Below are 21,116 nucleotides of genomic sequence, written 5' to 3'. Positions count from 1 at the left end.
AAGCAAGTAACGTTAGCTACCTCTGCAAAGATTAGAAAATGTCGAAGACCAGAGATTTCTTTTCATGGACCGCCGCTGCACACGGGAATTGTCATAGATCGCTCGAATAATAGTTTGCCTCCGGCGCATGTAGGCAGTTATAGCATTGTAAAATGCAGAATTTGCTTGCACAACAGCTGCTAACAAAGACATCAAAGTCAGTAACGCTTGTAATTCGTTATCCATGTTGCACTCACTAACATCAGCTACGTAGTCCAGGATGTTTTTGTTTGTTTTCTTCCGGTGACGGGACATGTGATGGGTGGCTGACGAATCAGGGAAGGATACGTCATGGGTGATGACACCCAATCATAGAGCCGAGCGTGACCTTCTACGTCATAGTTTCTAAACTCCTCCGTTTTGTCCCGTCTACACTAAAACGCCCTCCGGAGATTCAAAACGAAAAACGGAGCTGCAGCGTTTCTAAACTTCTCCGTTTTGGGTCTTCGTTTTTCCCGTTTTAGTGTGGACGGGAGGTGCAAACGTAGCAAAAGGTCTCCGTTTTTAAACGAAAACGCAGTAGTGTGGACGGGGCCTTAGACTACCAGCCAGTCAACTTGGTTTGCTGGTACTGGCCAGTTTTAACTGGATTAGCATATTTGAACCAACTTAGAATGGTATAACATGCTTTTCCCAGGAAAGTGCACAAAACCCCCCACTGTATCTGTGTTGAGAACATTGACATATCTATCTGTGCAGTCACATGATAAGTCAGTGATAATTCTATACTTAACGCTACGAGAGTAGCGCTCCAGATATGGCAAAGCAAAGATCCTGGATAAAAGATCCTGGATTAAAAACGTTCCTCTCAGTTTGCGAGAGCTGGCACGGCATGAGGTGAACCCCCTTGTGTTTTCTTAGCAGATGATTTATGGCTGGAGGGCTGTCTGCAGGAGGACAGCTGGAGGTACGTGCTGAGGGAGTAATGCTGACCAGGCTGAGGGAACGGGGGTTGAAGAGCTAAGCCAAGGGGTCCTGTTTCCAGTCTTGGGTGCCAGCAAGGACGTATCGGGACTTCCTGACACCATTTCAGGAATCCAGCCTTCTGCCAAGACCTACCAGGCTCTTCACCCCGTTACCCCTGCCTGTCGCAACCGCAGGGCTATGACACCCGCACCTGAGACAACATTAACCCTCCTGGTGCAAAAAAAAAAAAAAGCCAGAAAGACAAGGACAACGACTCTTCCCTGACAAAAGAAATGGAAATAATTTATGTCACATCAGGTTTTAAAGGATTAGTTCACTGAAATGAAAATTACCCCGTGATATACACACCATCGAGCCATCCTAGGTGTATATGACTTTCTTCTTTCAGATTAACAAAATCGGAGTTATATCAAAAAATATCCTGGCTCTTCCAAGTTTTAAAATAGAAGTGGATTGCAACCAACAGATTGAAGCTCAAAAACGTAAATTCGTCATAAACGAATTTCGCGTAGCTCCGGGGGGGGGGGGGGGGAGAGATGAGAGAAAACATGAGAGATTCTTTAGATGCTCACCTGCCACATGCTGAGGCTTAATGGGGCCTGTTTTTTTAAGAAATGATTCATCTCTCTCAAACGACATGATTGGCTCATCAGGTCTTTCAGTCTCTGACTTCTCCCGTCCATTGTTGTGATTGGACAGCTGAAGGATCTCTTCGAAGTGAGACGACTCCCCTTTTGCTGACAGGCCATTCTCGTGTTTGGTAGGCTGAACGCCGTTCACTACAAGAACGGACAGACTGCAATAGAAAACAGACGTTCTAGAGAACAAAACTGTCACTGAAACTGAAATTGACAGAAAACAAAAATGGAAGTTGTCCTGAACACAGGACTTACCTTTCGTTCACACCATCTTGTTTCAATGCCGTGCTTGGCTGGTAGTCAGCAGCTGCTAGGAATAAGACAGAATGTCATGCTAATAGTTTCTTAAAAATGACAATCTTGTTTGTTTTAGCGTTCCTTTGCCAAATCAATTTTCCATTCCCAGATGGTTGTACAACTGACAGAATAAACATTTCAGCAGTTCATCTGGAATTGTTTCCCTGATTCCCAGTGCTCATTGTGTTTACATCGGCCATTTGTTATATTTTAATACATAATAGGAGAAGTGCTGGGCGGTAAACCGGTTCAAATCGAAAACCGGTTTATATTTTCGTCACGATATTGATTTTGAATAAACCGCCATACCGGTGTATTTAATTACACAACGTTCGGAACGAACGTTACGCGACACTGTTTCAGACGGACCCTTTACAATGTTGCACTTCTAAGCAGCAACGAGTGAGCGTAAACAAACAGCAGTGCTCTGTTACGTTAAATGGACGATGGATGCGGAGCGCGTTATTGTAGCGCGAAAGTACATTAATATAATGCACGAGCGCGAATCTCTCTGCTCGCGCGCGGAATATAATGTGCCGCGCTCTCAGATACACGCTGCTCTTGTTAAAATAGGTCTATTTTCTCTGGGCTCGCTCAGAGAATCCTGCACTTAAAACGTGTTCAGTGCCATCGCAAATATCTCCTCTTCCCCAGCTAACAATTTTAGGTTATAAGAACGTTTTCATAACGTTCCCATTAAGTTATAAAAACGTTAACGTTATTTCAGAATGTTCTAGGGACATTCAAAATGTCCAGTTTTTTAGACGTGGTATTAACGTTATTTCTTGGTTATAAGAACTTTATTCAAAACGTTATAAGAACGTTAATTCTCCCGTTAAACGTTGTATTAACGTTCTTGCTTGGTTATAAGAACATCATTCAAACGTCATTAGAAGGTACAATTCCCCTGTTATATAAACGTTGTATTAACGTTATTTCCTGGTTATAAGAACGTTATTAGAACGTTAATAAAATAAAAATTTTAGGTTATACTGGGCTCTATTCTATTCTACAATATTCACTAATGACAGTAAAATAGACCATCCTAAGTCAATTTACTGCAGTAATTCCTCTCTCAAACAGTATAAAATGCTTTGAACACCTGATTATGCATGAAAAAAAAAACGTCATTAACCGGAAAAACGGCATAATTTTGAAAAAAAACGTGATATAAATTTTTGGTCAAACCGCCCAGCACTAAATAGGAGTTTGCTCTGAAAATGTGTCCTTTTGTAAATGCATTTACACTACCATTCAAAAGTTTGGGGTCAGAAAGATAAAAAAATATATATATAAAAAAAAAATAGGATATAGGATCAAGACTGGAGTAATGGCTGCTAAAAAAAAAAAAAATCAGCTTTCCACACCAGAATAAATTACATTTGACTAAAAAACGCTATTTTAAATTGCAATAATATTACTGTTTTACTGTATTTTATCATCAAATAAATGCAGCCTTTGTGAGTAGGAGAGATTTCTTTCAAAAACATTAAGAAAAATCTTACAGACTCCAAATTGTGAACAATACTGATTGTATTTCAATGGGCTAATAGGAACAATACGGCTGCTGAATAAAAGTAGACTCAATAGAGGCCTTCATCCATTTATCTAATTGGAAAAACACAGCTACTAAGCATCTAGCACTATGTAAATGGAGTGTGATGGATTTACCATGCTGCCATGCCCATTTTCATACTCCATTACAGAAAACAAAGGGAACAGCAACAGATCTTTGACAGTGACGTAAGTAACAAGCAGTAGTGTGCAGTGTTCTCCGACTGACTACATGGAGCAACAAATCCATTTCCAAGCCTTGAGGAAATATTCAAAATACAAGCTTAATCTTAAAGGAGTTTTGGAGGGGGTGGAGATGTGCGCACTTTTATCTATGCAGTTCTTAATAAAGAAAAATTGACTCAATAAAATAAAATGGTACATGTACAATGACAAGTACGTGTTGTGCAAGTCTGACGTAAATGGGCTGTTGCTGATTCAAACAGATCTACATAGAAGGTTCAAATAGAACTAGATGTGAACTGAATGCCATATCTAACTAAAAATGATCCAGTAGTGTAGTAAAGTAGTGATATGAATGAATGTTATGTATACTAACATTCTTAAACATAGTTTAATACCTTTATTCATATCTGAATCGGAGTCTTTTCCATTGACTTGAGATGGAGATTTTGTGTCTTTCTGCATGAAAAGATAAAAAAAGGAAAGGAAACAATTAGATTCTGAGCTCTTGATCCGCAAGAGGAAATTGGAGCCGTGCTACTGCCACAGTAAGGCCGTTTTAAATGAGAATGGCGCTGTACCTTGTCTCCTGCATCTGTTTTGCGTGTTCTTTTCATAATCTCATCCAGACGCTAAAAACAATGCACAGAAGAGACAAAATAAAAACATGGAAAATGTTTCAAGAGTTTCACAAATCAAATTAAAACCTGGAAATAAACAGTTTTAGGAGTTTGAAAAATGTAAACCAGAGGAAACAATGGAAAAAATAAATGAAGAAATATTTAAGATTCTGCGCTATTTCTGGGTTACTAAAAAAATAAGCCAACATTGTGACATTGATCATATATCTCATTGATCACGAAGCACAAGATGCTATTTCATATTCATTTTTCAATTTAACTTTTCACTCATATGTTTAATATGGAAGCTTGTTACACTGAATAAAAAATAAAAAAGTTATAACTATATTTATATAGTTAACTATATCTATATTTATAAAAGTTATAACTATATTTATAACTCCTCCTTTTTTTCCTCGCAACTGTGTTTACCTCTCGCAATTAAATTGTTCTCAGAATTGTGTGATATAAACTCACAATTTTGTTATAAAGTCAAGAAAAAAGTCAGAATTTTGAGAAGTCGTCACAATTATCTTTTAATTTTTTTTCTTCTGTGGTGGAAACAAGCCTCCATAGTTTAATTAAAGTCGTGAAAAATGATGTATTAAACAATAAAAATGCAAAACAAGCATTTTCACAAGTGGTCTCAGATTTATCTTATCTTATTATTTTGTCATTTCATTTTATTTTATGATGATTCTTTATTATTCTCAATTACAAAAGATGATTTGAATTGTTTATCTTTCAGTTCCTCTATTTATCAAAGTTTCATAAGCATAAACGGCATCTTCCGTCTTAAAGGGATATTTCACCCAAAAATGAAAATTAGCCCATGATTTACTCACTCTGAACCCATCCTAGGTGTATATGACATTCTTCTTTCAGACGAATACAATCAGAATTATATATTTTTTAAAAAGTCCTGGCTCTTCCAAGTTTTATTATGAGAGTGAATGGCTGGTGAAAATTTGAAGTCCAAAAAAAAGTGCATCCATCCATTATAAAAGTAGTCCATATTGCAATCCAGTTAATAAAGGCCTTCTTGAAGTGAAGCCATGCGTTTGTGTAAGGAAAATAACCATATTAAAAAAATTATAAACATTAATCACTGGCTTCCGACAGACGGCCGTACGCATCGATTTACGGTGGAAGACTAACTCCTGACCTGACGCACAGCGCAATGACGATCGCGGAAGCTCAGGGGAGAGAGCAAAACATAACACAGGTCTCGAATTAGAAATTTTGAAGAGAAATGTCGGATTTTCTATATAATAAAAGAGGAGCTTCAGTTTTTTACACAGCCCTATTTGTTCAAACCGCGAGAGCTTACGCTACTCCTACACGCGTCACAGGTTACTCTTGTGGTGCAAGTCGACTTCCGTGGTATGCGTACGGTCGTCTGGTGGAAGTTATAAATATGACAATTTTTCTTACAAGAACCCATGGCTTCTCTTCAGAAGGCCTTTATTAAGCTTTTTTGGGCTTCAGATTTTCACCAGCCATTCACTCCCATTATAAAGCTTGGATTAGCTAGGACATTTTTTTTAATATCACTCAGATTGTATTTGTCTGAAAGAAGAATGTCATATACACCTAGGATGGCTTGAGGGTGAATAAATCATGGGTAATTCTGCTTTTTGGGTGAGCTATCCCTTCAAGCGTGTTGTATGATTTATGGCACGTGCATGAACTTTTCAAGGCAAAAAGCAAGCTCTCAAGATTCTTTTATTTCGCTCTATTACCACATTCTGTGCCTGAAAGCTATTGTGGGGGCATGTGTGTTTAGTTAGGATAGGAAATGAAAGGATTTCACTAGACTTCAACTAAAGTTTGCGTAGACACAGGTATGGATACAATTGCCTATAATACAGGTTTTAAAGAAGCAGGATGATTTCAAAGTGACCTTATGAAGAAAAATATAAATGTGAGTTGGAAACCCTTCTTACCTTCTTTCTCTCCAGCCTCTCCTGCTCCTCCTTCTGGAAGTGTTTCTCTCTCTCCAGGCGCTGTTTCTCGGCCTCCTCTCTGGCCTTTGCTTCAGCCTCCTCTTTCTACGGACAAAAAATGATCAAACGATCAGATTGACACTGAACATCCAGGGCAATAAACAAAACAGTTTCCTCTGCAGTCCTCTGCATTCATCTGAAGCTGATGGGCGATCAGTTCCAGTGACAGGACAGATCACATCCCATGTACAAAACAACAGAATTTAATGCCTACACTTTTGAATTTTATCCAATAAGTTTCCATAAATCTGACACCACAGAAATTTCCTTTTTTAGAATGTCTTTTCCAGGCGTTGGATTCACAATTTCAAAATTCCCTTATATGTCTATGTATTCCATGACTGTGGAAACCCTGATAACTGCTTAATATCTACTTAAATGCAGTTTTGAACACCAGGTGGTGGTAAAACCTCAAAAATGCTACTGCGCCAATTGGCACTCTTGATATCCATCCATTCAAAGAAGAGGAAAGAACAGATTTTGTAAAAACTTAACTTACTTGCCTAGAATTTGTCTCATTATATCTCTTCAATTGCTTTAAAATTGAAGATAGAATTGCATGCTTGTATTTTACAGCATTAAACAGAAAATTTAGGCTAAAATAATACTGAAATCCATTGGCATGCCTCTGTTAAAAACAAGAAAAGTAGAAAGCAGACAAAAAATTGGGAATTTGGAAAGAGGAAGATCCCTACGGACCGGGGTTGTTATTGTTAACTAAAACTATTAAAAATAAATTTTGCCAATCGAAATAAAGCTGCAATAAAATATAAATATTACAAGAAAAAAATATTCCAACTGCAAATATTAATAAATAATACACTAGCAAATAATACTAAAAATACACTATTCAGGACACAACCGATGCCAGATTTGAACCCGCATGTCCAGTGGGCTCAACATGTCTGGAGCATGTGCGGTAACTTCCAGGCCATGGCTCTGACACAACTGAGCTGGAAAGTCTATAAATGTACTGTCAGTACATGTATTTATACAGTGAAATGTGTCACTAACGATTCTGAGAAATGAAGTTGTATTTCAGACCTGTTTCTGAAGCCGTTCGTTCTCTTCTTGTTCGATTTTGGCCCTTTCCTGCGCCTCCTCCTCGTCCTGCATGCGCTGGGCCTCCTCTCTTAACCTCTCCTGCTCCGCCATGAGGCGCGCCTCCTCCTCCCTGTGCCTGCTTTCCTCTGCCTCCTGTGCTAACCTCTCCTCGTGCTGAAGCCTGTGTGAAAGGCACAGTATACACATAAGATAAAAAAAACTCCTCCAGATAAGAACCATTAACCACTGAAGTTTTAGAATTGTAAAAAAAAGGGACGTGTGAATGCAAGTGGACTTCGGTGTCTCTTGCAAAATTTAAATGTGCTGTGGCTGGTAACATAACATGAAACTTTAAATTGCAGAGATGGTCCATGCATTATAAAGTGACAAATGCAAAGTGGACGGAAAGTGAATCTTTTTAGTGGTGACCAAAATATCTCCACCCATAGTTACCAGCGGCACTGGAGCATAAACAGTGTGGAACTCTCATTACGTTGTTGCCAAAGTCCCTGTTGGCTCATAAATGTGTTAAACTCATAAACTGTCACAGAGAACTCCAGACGTCAACAGCTCCACACCGCCAAGTCTATTCCTGGAGCTCAAACGGCACACGGCCTGGTGGAGCAGGACGTGTTTAAAAGCATACCAAAAGCGTGTTAGCTGAGGTGGAGTTTGGCTTTGATGTCAGGGATACAAAGGGTGAAAAGTTTAACAAGTTTAAATTTAATAGATAATATGAAATTTAATTTAATTAAATTTTCATTCTGCCTCTTTATTAGAAAGATATAGTGGAGAATGACAGACAGTTATTGGTGAGACAAAGGTGTAATGAAATCATCTCATGTTGCAAGCTGGAATCAAACCTGTGTCTGCCACATGAGCACATGTGCTGCTGTATTACGGAGTTTGCTTTGAGGAACAGACAGTCCATTTAAATTTTGTGTAAAAATGACGATTTTTATATTTATATTTTGTATATTTCATACAAAAAAATTAAGACCTAAATAAAAATGTATATATATATATATATATATATATATATATATATATATATATATATATATATATAATACAATAAAACAAAAATATATATATATTGTATTATAAATATATTTATAATACAATATAAATATATTATTTATATTAAAAATATAAAATATAATATTTTAATAATTTAGGGTTAGTTTCTTGTGTGATCATGCATAATTTACTGTTAATACTATATAAGTACATATAGTAACATGTAAAAATGACTTAACGTATTGTATTTAATGTCAACTTAAAATAAAGTGTTATTACTTTTTTTTTGTTTAAATTTCAAGTGTCCTCTTAATCTTTATTCAAAATAACTTTCCTTCCCTCTTGCAATGACATCCCTCCTCTTATGACTTGTTTTTTGGTGCAAGGGCGAGACAACCTGTCATTCACATGAAATCACAGCAATAGCAAACCACAATGATCCAATCAATTCCTGATGGACAAAATAAAGTCCCATCCTACATTGTTTCTTATTCAAGAAGCCGTTTCACTTGGATATACGTCACAATAGGGAAGAAAAGACTATCGCAACTTCTGTTTCATGCCGAATTAAACTTAAATAACAGTAAAATAGGTAACCTCTCTCTCTCAAGCTGTTCTCTCCGTTCTTGCTCTTCCTTCTCTCTCTGTTCACGGGCCTGTCGTCTTTTCTCAGCCAGGATGCGGGTGGCTTCCTCTGGGTTATTGGTGCCAGCCATGGGCTTGCCTGGAGAGGGAACTGGAGAAGCCACCTGTGGGAGGGCGGGGACAATAGGGGACTCCTCGGGGACAGAGGGTGCGGAAACCGACATGACTGGTGAACTTTCAACAGGGGACGTGTCCGGAACTGATGACACGAAAATGGAGGGGACGGGAGAAGAGGCTAGAGAAAACACAGAAAAACGGAGCGGGGTAAAAATGAGGACTGGAGAGAGGACAAAAAGCGTAAAATGACAGAAACTTTGGGATACATATCAGTTTTTGGACACAATATGTAGAACTCCTTTAAAAGAAAAGCCTCCATGGCAAAACTCATCATCACCACACTCACTCTTTGGTTCTTCAGGCGTAGCGGGCCTGCGGGTCTCTCGAACCCTCTCTATGGCGACAGGCGAGGCGGTGCGGGTCTCCACGCGGGCAGGGGTCCTGGCCCTCTTGGGTCGGGCTTTAGGAGTACTGGGGCTCGCTCGTGCTGATGGAGGTTTGGGAGAAGCTGCAGGACTGGGGGAGGACGCGCGGCCTTTGGGCGTCACAGGAGACACAGATCTTAGTTTGGACAATGGACTCGGACTGGAAACATGAAGAGAAACTTAATTTAATGAATACATTTTTTTTTATAAATACAACATGTTCATAGTAGGGACACAAACTACAAATGTTCATGGGATGATCTGAATCTAATATTTCATAATGTCCTAGAAATAGACAAAATGATGATTAAACCAATTCAACAGATAAAAGTAACTTTAACAGCTAAACTACAAATCTATTTAGCATACCATGAACCTGAATTATGACATCTGACTACAACCAGAAGGAGAAACATTTGGTCAGAGACATCATTACATAAAGCATTGGTCTTACAGAATTAGATGACGCTTGGAGCAAAAAGGTCCATTAAAAAGCCTCTATTGTATTTTCCTCTTGCACATGCAAGGCAGTGCTTCCAGAATATAAGCATCTTAAACAGTTTACGTGTTTCTAAGAATGTTTACTCCGCATGAGACTGAGAATTTATGAGAATTTCCATTTTAATGAAAATAAATAAATAAAAAATACATACAGTATATTCACCTATAAGGCTAAAACTAATAGTGATTGTTATGGTTTAACAATGATTGTTAAATCTTACCTGGACTCTATTCTGGTTTTCATTGACGGCATGGACTGTCTCTTTTTCAGCATTGTCGTCTCTTTGGTGATGGTACTCTTCTCCTTTTCATTTTCTCTCTCCTTGTCCTTTTTATCCTTCCTCATCTTTTGAGAAATGATGTAACAGAAAATAAACACGTCCTCATTCCTCGAAGACAGAGACTCAAAGCCAGGGGTCTTTACAACCTCTAATTTATAATTTTTCATTACAATTTGTAGTAATGACACATTACATGACTAATTACACATGATATTTAACAGTACAGTAATGCTGTTTCTGTAGTTTAAGCATCATTTTTTGTAATAATTGCCACTTGAATAACATTAATATTAACATTAGCATGTTTCATGATGAATGATTATTAAGTCTTATCGAAGGGGCTGTGGGGTAACAGGACAAAACAAGTTGGGAGTGATGCATGAATTTCTCACCTCCTCTTAAATAAAAGCAAAATATGATATAACAGGCATTGAGAGATAGAGTATAAAAAAGACGGAAAGAGTGAAAGGGAGCCTTAAATAACTCACAGGTGTGGAGTCTCGTCTGCGCTGGGAGATATTGGGCGTGCTGGTGGTGACTCTCCAGCGCTCAGAGCAGCGGTGATGTGGCCGATGTGAACACACTGTGAGAGGGCTGGCCGACGCTGAGCGCGGGCACAATGGAGACTCTGCATGAACAAAACGCATTTCATTTTGTAACATATAGAGCAGAATTTTTTTTCCTGTTGTTATTTCTAACCTGCACAGGCCCTAAAAACAGAATAATACAGCAAATTTGCATTTAAAAAGACTTTACAAAAATGTTAAACTTCTTCCTAAGCTACTTTATCTGATGCTAAACATCGAGATAATAGATCCTATGATGGTATTCAGTCACTCACGGGCATCTCTGGTGTTGTTCAGTACACTGGCAGCACTGCGACTGCGAGCCAGGAAGGAGAGAGTGGGCGTCATCAGCCTGTCCACAATGCTGCTCTCCAATGGACTCAGCTGCATGCTACGAGCTGCAAGAAAACAATAACCATTAGTTTCCACATAATATGTGAGCAACAATCACTTACCTTCTCTAATTCGGAACTTCATTTGATTGTTGAAATTATGTTTGCTAGTATTCAAGGCTGAAAAGCAGATGCTATCTTTTACATAAATACAATATATACAATCGTTGTAATATTTGTTTTTATGATGATAAAATCATGGCAATTAAAAAACAACTGTTTGTTCCCTTGCTGTCAACATGGATAATGGATTTCACAACCCTGCTACATGCTAGAGAAGCGACCAGTAAACAAGTCCTAAAAATAACTTGTGAGAATTAACAAGTTTGAAACACATTTTAAAAATAATTCACCCAAAAATGTATTTATTCAACAGCCCTCATTTGGTCACCCTTGTGTTGCTCCAAATCTGAGACACATGGACTACATTTCTGTTCCTTTTTTCTGCAGTGTCACTATGAACTGTGTGAAGATTCATCAATGTATCTAATTGTCTTATTATGAAAAAAAAGAAAGTCAATACAGGTTTGCAAAATGTAAATGATGACAATTGTTTTGGGGGTGAACTAGAAGCACAAAAGGACTAACAACAGAATAAAAAAATAAAAAAATAAAAAATAACAATGATAAAATGTTACAAAAAAAAGAAAAAGAACTGATTCAAACTCAACAAAATTGCTAATTCTGAGAATTCACAATCTAAACTTATGTGATCTTCAAGAAGAGATGAGAAAAGAAGAAGTGGGGAAAAAGGAAGAACCACGGGTAAATGCAGGGTAAGATGTGCAAAGCAAGATCACAAGAAAAATGAGGGGGTAGAGAGGCATTTTTGAAACAGACAGAGAGATAGATAGAGAGTTATTGCCTATAGCTGAACATTCATCAGCACTCTGCAGTAATGTCTCCGCTCATGGAAAACTTCCCAGATTCGATTAGCTGTCTGAGCACTGAGCATGACCTCTACTTTCTGCTCTACTCCATCTATTGTTGTAGGGAGCACTCAAAAATAGAGTGTGCCCTGCTTACGATTGAGTTTTCATGACTTTTCATAACTTCAATTCACTGATAAATTACCCTTCTTTGTGGAACATACATCCATCAACACATTTTAAATATGGCAGCAGATTAAGCATTCCATGGCCACAAAAAGTGTATGTACACTTATAATGTATGCATGTCAACAAAACATCAAATCAAATGACATTTACTTTAAAGAAATATGGCACAAGCACACTTTAAACATTGCACAAAAAGATGTTTTTAAATGATAAAACAGTAACACATTACATTAAGCGTCAATTCGTTAACATTAGTTAATGCTTTAGGAAACATGAATGAATAATGAATAACATTTTTACTGCATTTTTTTAATATCCTTGAAACAGCTAGTAATTAAATTTAAATGAAATATGAAATTAAATTAAATCTAGATTAATAAATGGGATGTAAAAATTAGTTCATGATACCTAACGCTTTAACTAACATTAATGAATTGAACCACACTGTATGGTGTCTTCGATAAAACAATACATATATTGTTCAACTAGATAAGTATTTGGACACTTTGCTGGTTTATAAAAAAAGTTTAGCTCTAGCATCATTTGTTTTATTTCTCATTTTCTAATAAACATATTAAGAGTGGCCTAAGTGTCCATATACCTTCCACTGTATTATCATGCATCATATGCAGATGAAGGTATGGAAAAGTATGCAAGAATTCCTGAGTACACTTCTGAAGACTGTTACATCAAGAACAAGGAACAGAGAAACCCACCACCAATAATAAACAAACAAATAAAGAGCACCACTGAGGATGGTCGACGACGATGAAAGACGAAGATTTCAAAATTCATATTTGAACACATTAACTGAAGACACTGACGAGCAGGCGGATTGAAAGGAGGGAGTGATTGAGAGATCACGGTGGACGAGCAGGTGATTGGTCTCAAGGGAGAAATCAAAGGTGGGGGGATAAAATGGAAACTCATAAATATGCGAAGGGAGGAGCCTGTGAAGACGAGGGGGAGGGGCTAGATCTGGAGGCGTGTCCTTACTTCTGCTAGGGGAGTTCCAAAGAGTGGCAGAGGATTTGGAGAGCCTCTTGTTAATGACTGAGTCCACATGTTTGGGAAGGTTGACCGCTGATATTGAGCATCTGCCTGCAAAATTCACAGAACACCGAATATATACACAATGCTGAGGGGACCAAGACGACACGACAGGTGGCAGTGAAATAATTAAATACGAGTCCCTCAAACAGACAAAACAGGCACTGATATTAAGGACAAGTAAATATATATTGGTCAAAATATATCTTAAAGCTATTATTTGAACAGCCAAAGATGGTTATTTTTGCCCTACATAACCAATGGTACGTTTGTTGTGTCTGAATATTAACTCAACTGCTATTTCTATGAGTTGTGCCACTCGAAGTTCATTATTATAGTCTACAGGCTTTGTAATGGGGTCACTGCCTCCACTTCTCCTCTTGAGACACCATCAGGGACTACAATGACTGTGCACAACTTTTGGGAGAGGCAAAACTAAATTAAGTCGGTTAGAATATAAGATCCTTGGAGAAACAGATTTGGCCTATAAATTGAGGTCTTGTGTCCTGGGGGAGATGGTACAAAGCTGCGCTGAAGTTCATTACCATATTTCCCAGCATTCTCAGCAAGTCATTCTCACCTCCTGTTGTATACAGACCCATCAAATACACAAAGGCAAGTAACTGAAGATTGTGAAGATGTTTTTCTTCACTTTTTGAGTTTTTGTACATTTTCAGCCAGATAAAACACCATTTTTGGTTTCCGGCCAAATGGAAAAACAAGCCTAAATACTGTTGCTTTAAAATTTGATAACAGCAACATTGAAATGGAGAAAATGCAGCATTCATGTGAATTTATCTTGGTTTAATATGTATAACGTTACAAAAGATTTCCATTTCAACTTTCTATTCATCAAAGATTCATATCACTAATTCCACAAAAAAAATTAAGCATCACAAACAATTTCAACATCGTGATAACAATAAAAAATGTTTCTTGAGCATGACATCAGCATAGATAAATGATTTTTGAAGGATCATTTGACACTGAAGACTGAAGAGTAATGGCTGCTGATAATTCAGCTTTGCCATTACAGAAATAAATTAAATTTTAAATATATTAAAACAGTTGATTTAAATTGTAATATTTCACAATATTACTGAACGGTATATATATATGTTCACGGATAAGGGATGATATATTGATGGTAACAAGGTTGTGATGAATATAGTTTGTACGTTCACCTTCGGTGCGTGTAGAATCTTGAGAGACGCGAAGCTCACCGAAAATTAAGCTATGTAAATATACTGCGGTAAAAATGGAAAAACGTTTGCAGATCTCAGATAGTATTTGTGTTCCAAGTAGCACATAAAATCCCCAGATAATCTCCAGAAGTGAAGCAATTGTTTTTGGATTAATAAAGAGTGTTTAATTTGTTTTAAGCAGAAGGTTGAGGCTCTTTTACGTTACACATACAGTAAGAAACCATCTCACATGTGAAAAATAAAAGAAGCTAGAGAAACTGATAAGTTTCCTTTAGAAATGGAAAATATACATTTGTAATTTTGTGGGAATTCTTAAACACTTAATGATGACAAAAAGAGAGATAGAACAATGTTAGAAGCATCAGTCTCAGTAAAATCTGAATGTTTTCCTATCTGACATCTAAGCCAATGGCATTCCAGGTTATTCCTTTCATAACACTGATGGCGAATGCAGTTATTATGAAAAAGGAACCAGATAGCTATACCTACAGACACAGTCTGTGTGTTTATGTATGTGCCGTTTGTGTAACTCACTTTGGCTTTGGCTGGAGTTGCCGCTCAAGCCTCCGGCCCAGGACCATCTCTGCTGCCGAATCTCTGCCCATGTCTTCTTACCAGACTTCTGGATGGCGGCCTCATACCGCTCCTGAAAAAACCCAAATCAATTCCAATATAAATATCACTTTAGGGTAACAGAAGTGCAGTAAACACTTTATACTGTACATTTATATATAATGGGCACTGGGAGGAACAGAGAAAAAGGTATTGATCTTTCAAAGGGGAAAATCTTAGAGCCCTGGTACAATGTGCTCCACTTTCACTAATAAATAACTCATCTAAGCATTACTCAGAGAAAACAATGCCAGCCAAGTTGGCAGAAACCTCACAAACTCTCTGAGTGTGTACAATTAGAGGATGTAACAGATTGTGTTATGTGGGTTTGCACTGACCACCACTGCTCTCTCACCTTGTTCTTCTCAAGTTTCTGTCTCTGTCTCTTCTCCAGCTCTGAGCGGCGTCTCTCTGCCTTCAGCCGCTGCTCTTCCAGCTTCCTCCTCCGCTCCTCCAGCTGCTGTTCCCGCACCTGCCGTGCCCGGTCCTCCTTCTCCAGCCACTGAGACTTTTTAGCAGCTACATGAGAGAGAGGAAGAGCCTGTGTGAGCTACCAAAACCAGGCCAGCATCCTGACCTTCATTCACCTCTTCCTCCAAGAACAGGATTCAATCACTCATCATTCACAAATTTCAACACATTCCCAAATCCCAATGCAGGTTCATTTATTAGACATTTGATCAAATGTAAAATATATGGCTATCAAAAAGAGTGTATAACTCTTTTTTACCATATTAAATTCCACTGATCGTCTGAGTTTGGCATGACAGAACAGAAGTGAGGAAAATGAAAGAATCTTTATTTTTGGGTGAACTATCCTTTTAATATCATTCAAAAGTTTGGGGTTGGTAAGATTTTTGTAATGTTTTTGAAAAAAAAGAAAGATTTATGCTCAGCAAGGTTGCATTTATTTGATCAAATACAGTAAAAGCAGGTACAATTTAAAATAACTGCTTTCCATTTCAACAATTTTAAAATACATTTCATTCCTGTGATGACAAAGCTGAATTTTCAGCAGCCATAATTCAGTGTCACATGATCCTTCAGAGAAATTATTCTAATAAGCTAATGTGGTGCTCAAGAAACATTTCATTATCAATGTTGAAAACAGTTGTGCTGCTTAATATTTTTGAGGAAACTGTGATACAGTATTGATTTTCGGGATTTTTTTTTTGAATTGAAAGCATTTTTTGTAACTGTATTTACTGTCACTTTTGATCAATTTAATGTATCCTTGCTTGCATAATAAAACTATTAATTTATTTTAAAAAAATCTTACTGTCATCAAATTTTTAACTTCATATTTTGTGAAACTATTCCCAGTGATCACATGTCCCACATGATGTTTACAACATCAATTCTAACTAGTAAATCATTTCAATAAACACCTTTATAACCGCTTTGTGGGGGGAAAAAATTCATAGAAAGATTTTATTTCATATCCTAGCCATGCAATTACTTTTAAAGAGATAAATAAAAATCCCCAGGTTTTGTGTCTTAAGGAAATAAAGTCAAGATATCCTATAGGGATTTAAATTAAAAAGGATGGTTAGTGGCTTTAAAGCTTTTAACATTCATGAAATGCAACATCTTGTTCTTAATTATGGTGTTTTGACTTTATAAAATGACAATGACGTCACTTCAAACAAACATGAGTGATGATGACAGGGTCATTAATATGTTACAAGCTCCACTCTGCGCCTTCATTATGTAGAGAGATGAGAAATCCTAGCGTCAGGTAAACTGTCAAATCAGAGTAAATACTAACTGCACAAGGGTTTTAGAATAATGCTGATCAAATAATTTACAGAATGGGGAATATCTAATGTCAATGCAAAAAAAAAAAAGAGTGACTGCAAGGTTTGACATGAAGAAACTCTCCGCTGAGAGCCTTCATCTCTAGTGAGGCTGGAGGTTTTGAGCTTTCTATAAAACAGTGATGGCCTGAGGGCGCCAGGTTGACACTCTTCATCAAACTTTCATGATCCTGCTGGCAGATAGATGAGGTGGAAGACGACCCACGGTCTAAAAGAGAACACACACTATGTCCTACAACGAAAATTTGACTCACTCAATGCAGCCCACACAAATATTACACACTAATGTAAAAGTCCATGGTTATAGCAGAAAAGATGGATTGAGTTTGATTGACTACTGCCTGAACAGTTAGGTTTAAATGACACGCATCGCACTCGTGTGGCTGGAATGTAGCAGGACGTGTGTTTATCATGATTACATTCACATCAATCATAATTTATTCATAGTTCAGTCACAGGCACAGCAGATGTGAAGACAGCAGCGGGTGTTATTTCTGGGTCTGAATGGATTCTGCAGTTTGTAATTATGGGAAACTTGTAAAACATGCTATGAAAACAAGATTCCAGAAAAACATATAAACTGAGAGGTGAGGTTTAGCGGTCAAAAAGCTTAAATTTGGTGCACCAATAAACTATAACTGACCCCAGTGCTAAACAACAAGAATGCTGTGTACATTAACCAAAATAGAGTCAGTTTATTGTCATACGTAAACAATAAAATATGACCTAAATGTCTCGAAAGATGCACTGAAAAATTGTGTCATGTTTATTTAGCATACATGTAAAGGATATGAACCCAAAATAAACAAAAGATTCATGCATTTGAGATAACCTAAAAATCGAAGTGTTAATTAGTTCATCGCCACATTTCTTTTCCTTTTACTAATATACAGACAAGCCCCGTCACGTTCTTCATTGTATGAAATTCAAGTTTGGTCAATTGTAAAAGCAAAGTGTTAGGGTAAAATCAGAAAGATAGCTGACCCTGCTGGAAAAAACAAAACAAAAACAAAATGTATACTCCAACACTCCAAACTAAACATATAATGAAGCCACTGTGTGGTCCAATTCGAGCCACCTAATGACCATAAATTTCCAGTTTGGACCATCTATGTAGAAAGAGGTACTAAAAAGCTGGTTTAAGCATCATTTTCCAGCAGGGGAGTGTGACAAACCTACCCTGGCAGCTTTCACTCAGATTTAAGACACCCGACAACCTGTCACTAATTATGATTATGAGTGAGAGACGACGGAAATGGAAAGCAACTCTACAAGAGAAGAAGTAACTGAAAGAGAAAGGGATGAAGACCCAAGAGCGCATCAGTCACCAACACCACCAGAGACGGGGGAGTGGCTTACCTTGAGTCTGGCTACGCTGTTCTGGGGAGGGAAAGTGAAAAAGAAGACAAAAACGTTCTGTCAATCATGCAAAGCAGAGCAGCACAGCAATCTCAGCAGCCATGACAAGCACAGTGATATGACGGACAAACATGTGAGATATTTAGAATTCTCTGAAGACAAGAAATTCTCACAGTGCTGGTTTAGTAAACACACAGAAGCAGCAACACATTTAGAAGTTATTATTATCATAGTCAGAATTGCTAAAACTAGGAAAAAGGTTTATAATATAATACTAGATAGGAGCCTAGAAAATAGTCAGAAGAACTTGGTATAAGTAACCAAGCCAGAGTGTTCCTGACATGTATTTGAGCAAGTATGTAAATATAAGTCATTTTATATTTAAATTAGCTATTACATATGTAGTTATATATACAAACATACTGTATATCTATATTTATATCTATATCATAAAAATAATAAATTCATATGAATTTCCATTAAGAAAAAAATTAAAACAAAGGCATATAGAATGGAAAACCAGAAAGAATTTGAGTATGTAAATATAAAGTCATTTTATATTTAAAGTAGCTATTACATATGTAGTTATATATACAAACATACAGTATATATGAAACATATATAAATTAATTTTAAATTAAATTAGCTATTACATATTTAGTTATATTAAAAATGATAAATTAATGTGAATTTCTATTAAGGCATATAGAATGGAAAACAAGAAAAAATGTGGGGAAAAATATAAATATGCAAAAATGTAAACCGCATGCACATGCTTGTTAGTTTTAAAAGCATGTGACATGTCAAATGTCACAGTGACAAATGTCAAACCTATAACTAATTAAAATCTATAAAAGCCATAGAACCTCTGCTAACATGCATTTCTTTACAATCATCCTTTGCTGTAGCACAAGCCTCAGGAGTTTGACCCATGAATGATATGAAGTGTTTTTTGTGTGAACACATCTAGCCCCTAGACAGCAGGGAGTGCTGTCTCACTTCTGCCTTGTGTTATCTTACCGAGATATTTGGCCCTCTCCTCCCTCCTCTCCTTTGCTTGTTTCAGTCTCTCATCCAACTTCATTCCATCTGAGAAAAGAGGCAGAATCAAATGTTTAGTTTTGGTGAAACATTCTGAAATCGCCACATTGTTGGTTGAAAAAAAAATGAGGTTGTCATTCTACCCACTAAAGCTCTCCTGGACAGAGATAGAGAGAGATAGAGACAGAGACAGTCAGACAGCAGAGTGCCGGGAATGAGAGAGGTTATTGTGCGGTAGAGGCTGTGTTCACATCTGCGGCGCTATAAAGCACTGGAAGCTGGCAGACACAGAGACGGGCAGCATTCACACGCTCAGGCTGATAGCAGAAAGCTCTGAGGACTGGCAGTACACATACAATCAACCCAACACCACAAATTAACATTCATCTGAAGGGAAAATTTACCTGGGTTAAAAAGACATCATGTCATGATGGCAAAAACACACGCATACATACTGTATACATATACATATATATTATGTATGTGGTTGTCTTTGATCACAAACTGAGGTGAGATAAATGGACTGAAGCTGTGAACAAAAAAGGACAGCTAAGACTATACTTCCTTTGGAAGATTGTGTCATTCAAAGTAAGTGTCTCAGTCCTAAGAGTGTTTTATTATTGTTTTATTGAAAGTTTTTTTTTTGCATTAACTGTTGGTTTGGAAATGTCACAGTGGAACAAAAGAGTTCGCTTAGGAAAGTTTTAAATATGGCGAGTAAACTACTTGGTATCCCTCGAATCGGTCTAGAACAAATTTATCAAACCAGATGCCTCAGTAAAGCTACTAAAATCATATCAGACAATAGGCCTCCTCTGTTTAATAAATTTGAGAGATTACCAACGGGTCAGAGATTAAGGATTCCAGCGTTTTTTTTAAAAAGGGGGGGGGGGGGGGTCCTTCCTGTAAAATTCTTAAATGAAAGGTTATAGTGGGGGTTTTTTTGTTGTTGTTTGCGGAGCAGGTCTCAGTGATGATTTAAATAAAAAATATTTTTTTATATACTTATGTACATTGTTGGTTCTTTGTGTGTACGCATTTTGAAACACAAGCAACAAAAATTTCCCCATGTGGATAATAAAGTAATCAATCAATCATATATATACACTGTCAAATGGATTAATCGTGATTATCGAAAATAAAAGTATTTAAGTTATATAATATCTTTGTGTGAGTGTTTGTGCACACACATAAGATATACAGGTGCTGGTCATATAATTAGAATATCATCAAAAAGTTGATTTATTTCCGTAATTCCAGTCAAAAAGTGAAACTTGGATATTATATTCATTCATTACACACAGACTGATATATTTCAAGTGTTCATTCCTTTTAATTTTGATGATTATAACTGACAACTAATGAAAAGCCCAAAATCAGTATCTCAGAAAATTAAAATATTGTGAAAAGGTTCAATATTGAAGACACCTGGTGCCACACTCTAATCAGCTAATTAACTCAAAACACCTGCAAAGGCCTTTAAATGGTCTCTCAGTCTAGTTCTGTAGGCTACACAATCATGGGGAAGAGTGCTGACTTGACAGCTTTCCAAAAGACGACCATTGACATCTTGCACGAGGAGGGTAAGACACAAAAGGTCTTTGCTAAAGAGGCCGGTGGTTCACAGAGCTCTGTGTCCAAGCATATTAACAGAGAGGCAAAGGGAAGGAAAAGATGTGGTAGAAAAAAAAGTGTACAAGCAAAAGGGATAACCGAACCCTGGAGAGGATTGTGAAACAAAACCCATTAAAAAATGTGGGGGAGATTCACAAAGAGTGG

General features: G+C 37.2%; 1 protein-coding gene across 8 annotated transcripts in view; it reads right to left on the bottom strand.

Annotated features, from left to right (window-relative positions):
- The window catches only part of map7d1a (MAP7 domain containing 1a), a 47,600-nt gene that overhangs the window by 1,640 nt on the left and 24,844 nt on the right, over positions 1 to 21,116 (bottom strand). The window contains exons 3-18 of one of the 8 annotated variants that reach the window (XM_077217870.1): positions 19,317 to 19,385; positions 18,297 to 18,317; positions 15,476 to 15,639; positions 15,043 to 15,154; positions 13,250 to 13,354; positions 11,079 to 11,201; positions 10,726 to 10,865; positions 10,178 to 10,302; positions 9,377 to 9,615; positions 8,926 to 9,208; positions 7,309 to 7,489; positions 6,205 to 6,309; positions 4,220 to 4,270; positions 4,037 to 4,097; positions 1,860 to 1,914; positions 1,539 to 1,762 (exon numbers count right to left, since the gene is read on the bottom strand). In XM_077217870.1, coding sequence (XP_077073985.1) covers positions 1,539 to 1,762; positions 1,860 to 1,914; positions 4,037 to 4,097; positions 4,220 to 4,270; positions 6,205 to 6,309; positions 7,309 to 7,489; positions 8,926 to 9,208; positions 9,377 to 9,615; positions 10,178 to 10,302; positions 10,726 to 10,865; positions 11,079 to 11,201; positions 13,250 to 13,354; positions 15,043 to 15,154; positions 15,476 to 15,639; positions 18,297 to 18,317; positions 19,317 to 19,385 — 2,058 coding nt within the window. The remainder of the gene's footprint in view (positions 1 to 1,538; positions 1,763 to 1,859; positions 1,915 to 4,036; positions 4,098 to 4,219; positions 4,271 to 6,204; positions 6,310 to 7,308; positions 7,490 to 8,925; positions 9,209 to 9,376; positions 9,616 to 10,177; positions 10,303 to 10,725; positions 10,866 to 11,078; positions 11,202 to 13,249; positions 13,355 to 15,042; positions 15,155 to 15,475; positions 15,640 to 18,296; positions 18,318 to 19,316; positions 19,386 to 21,116) is intronic. The other 7 variants (XM_077217872.1, XM_077217873.1, XM_077217875.1 and 4 more) reach the window with 7 other exon arrangements.

Source organism: Siphateles boraxobius, unplaced genomic scaffold, assembly GCF_051911475.1.
Source record: "Siphateles boraxobius isolate OS27281-9 unplaced genomic scaffold, OSU_SipBor_1 12, whole genome shotgun sequence".
Taxonomy (NCBI): Eukaryota; Metazoa; Chordata; class Actinopteri; order Cypriniformes; family Leuciscidae; genus Siphateles; species Siphateles boraxobius.
Note: the sequence above shows the minus strand (reverse complement) of the source record. Positions and strands in the feature narration are given on the sequence as shown.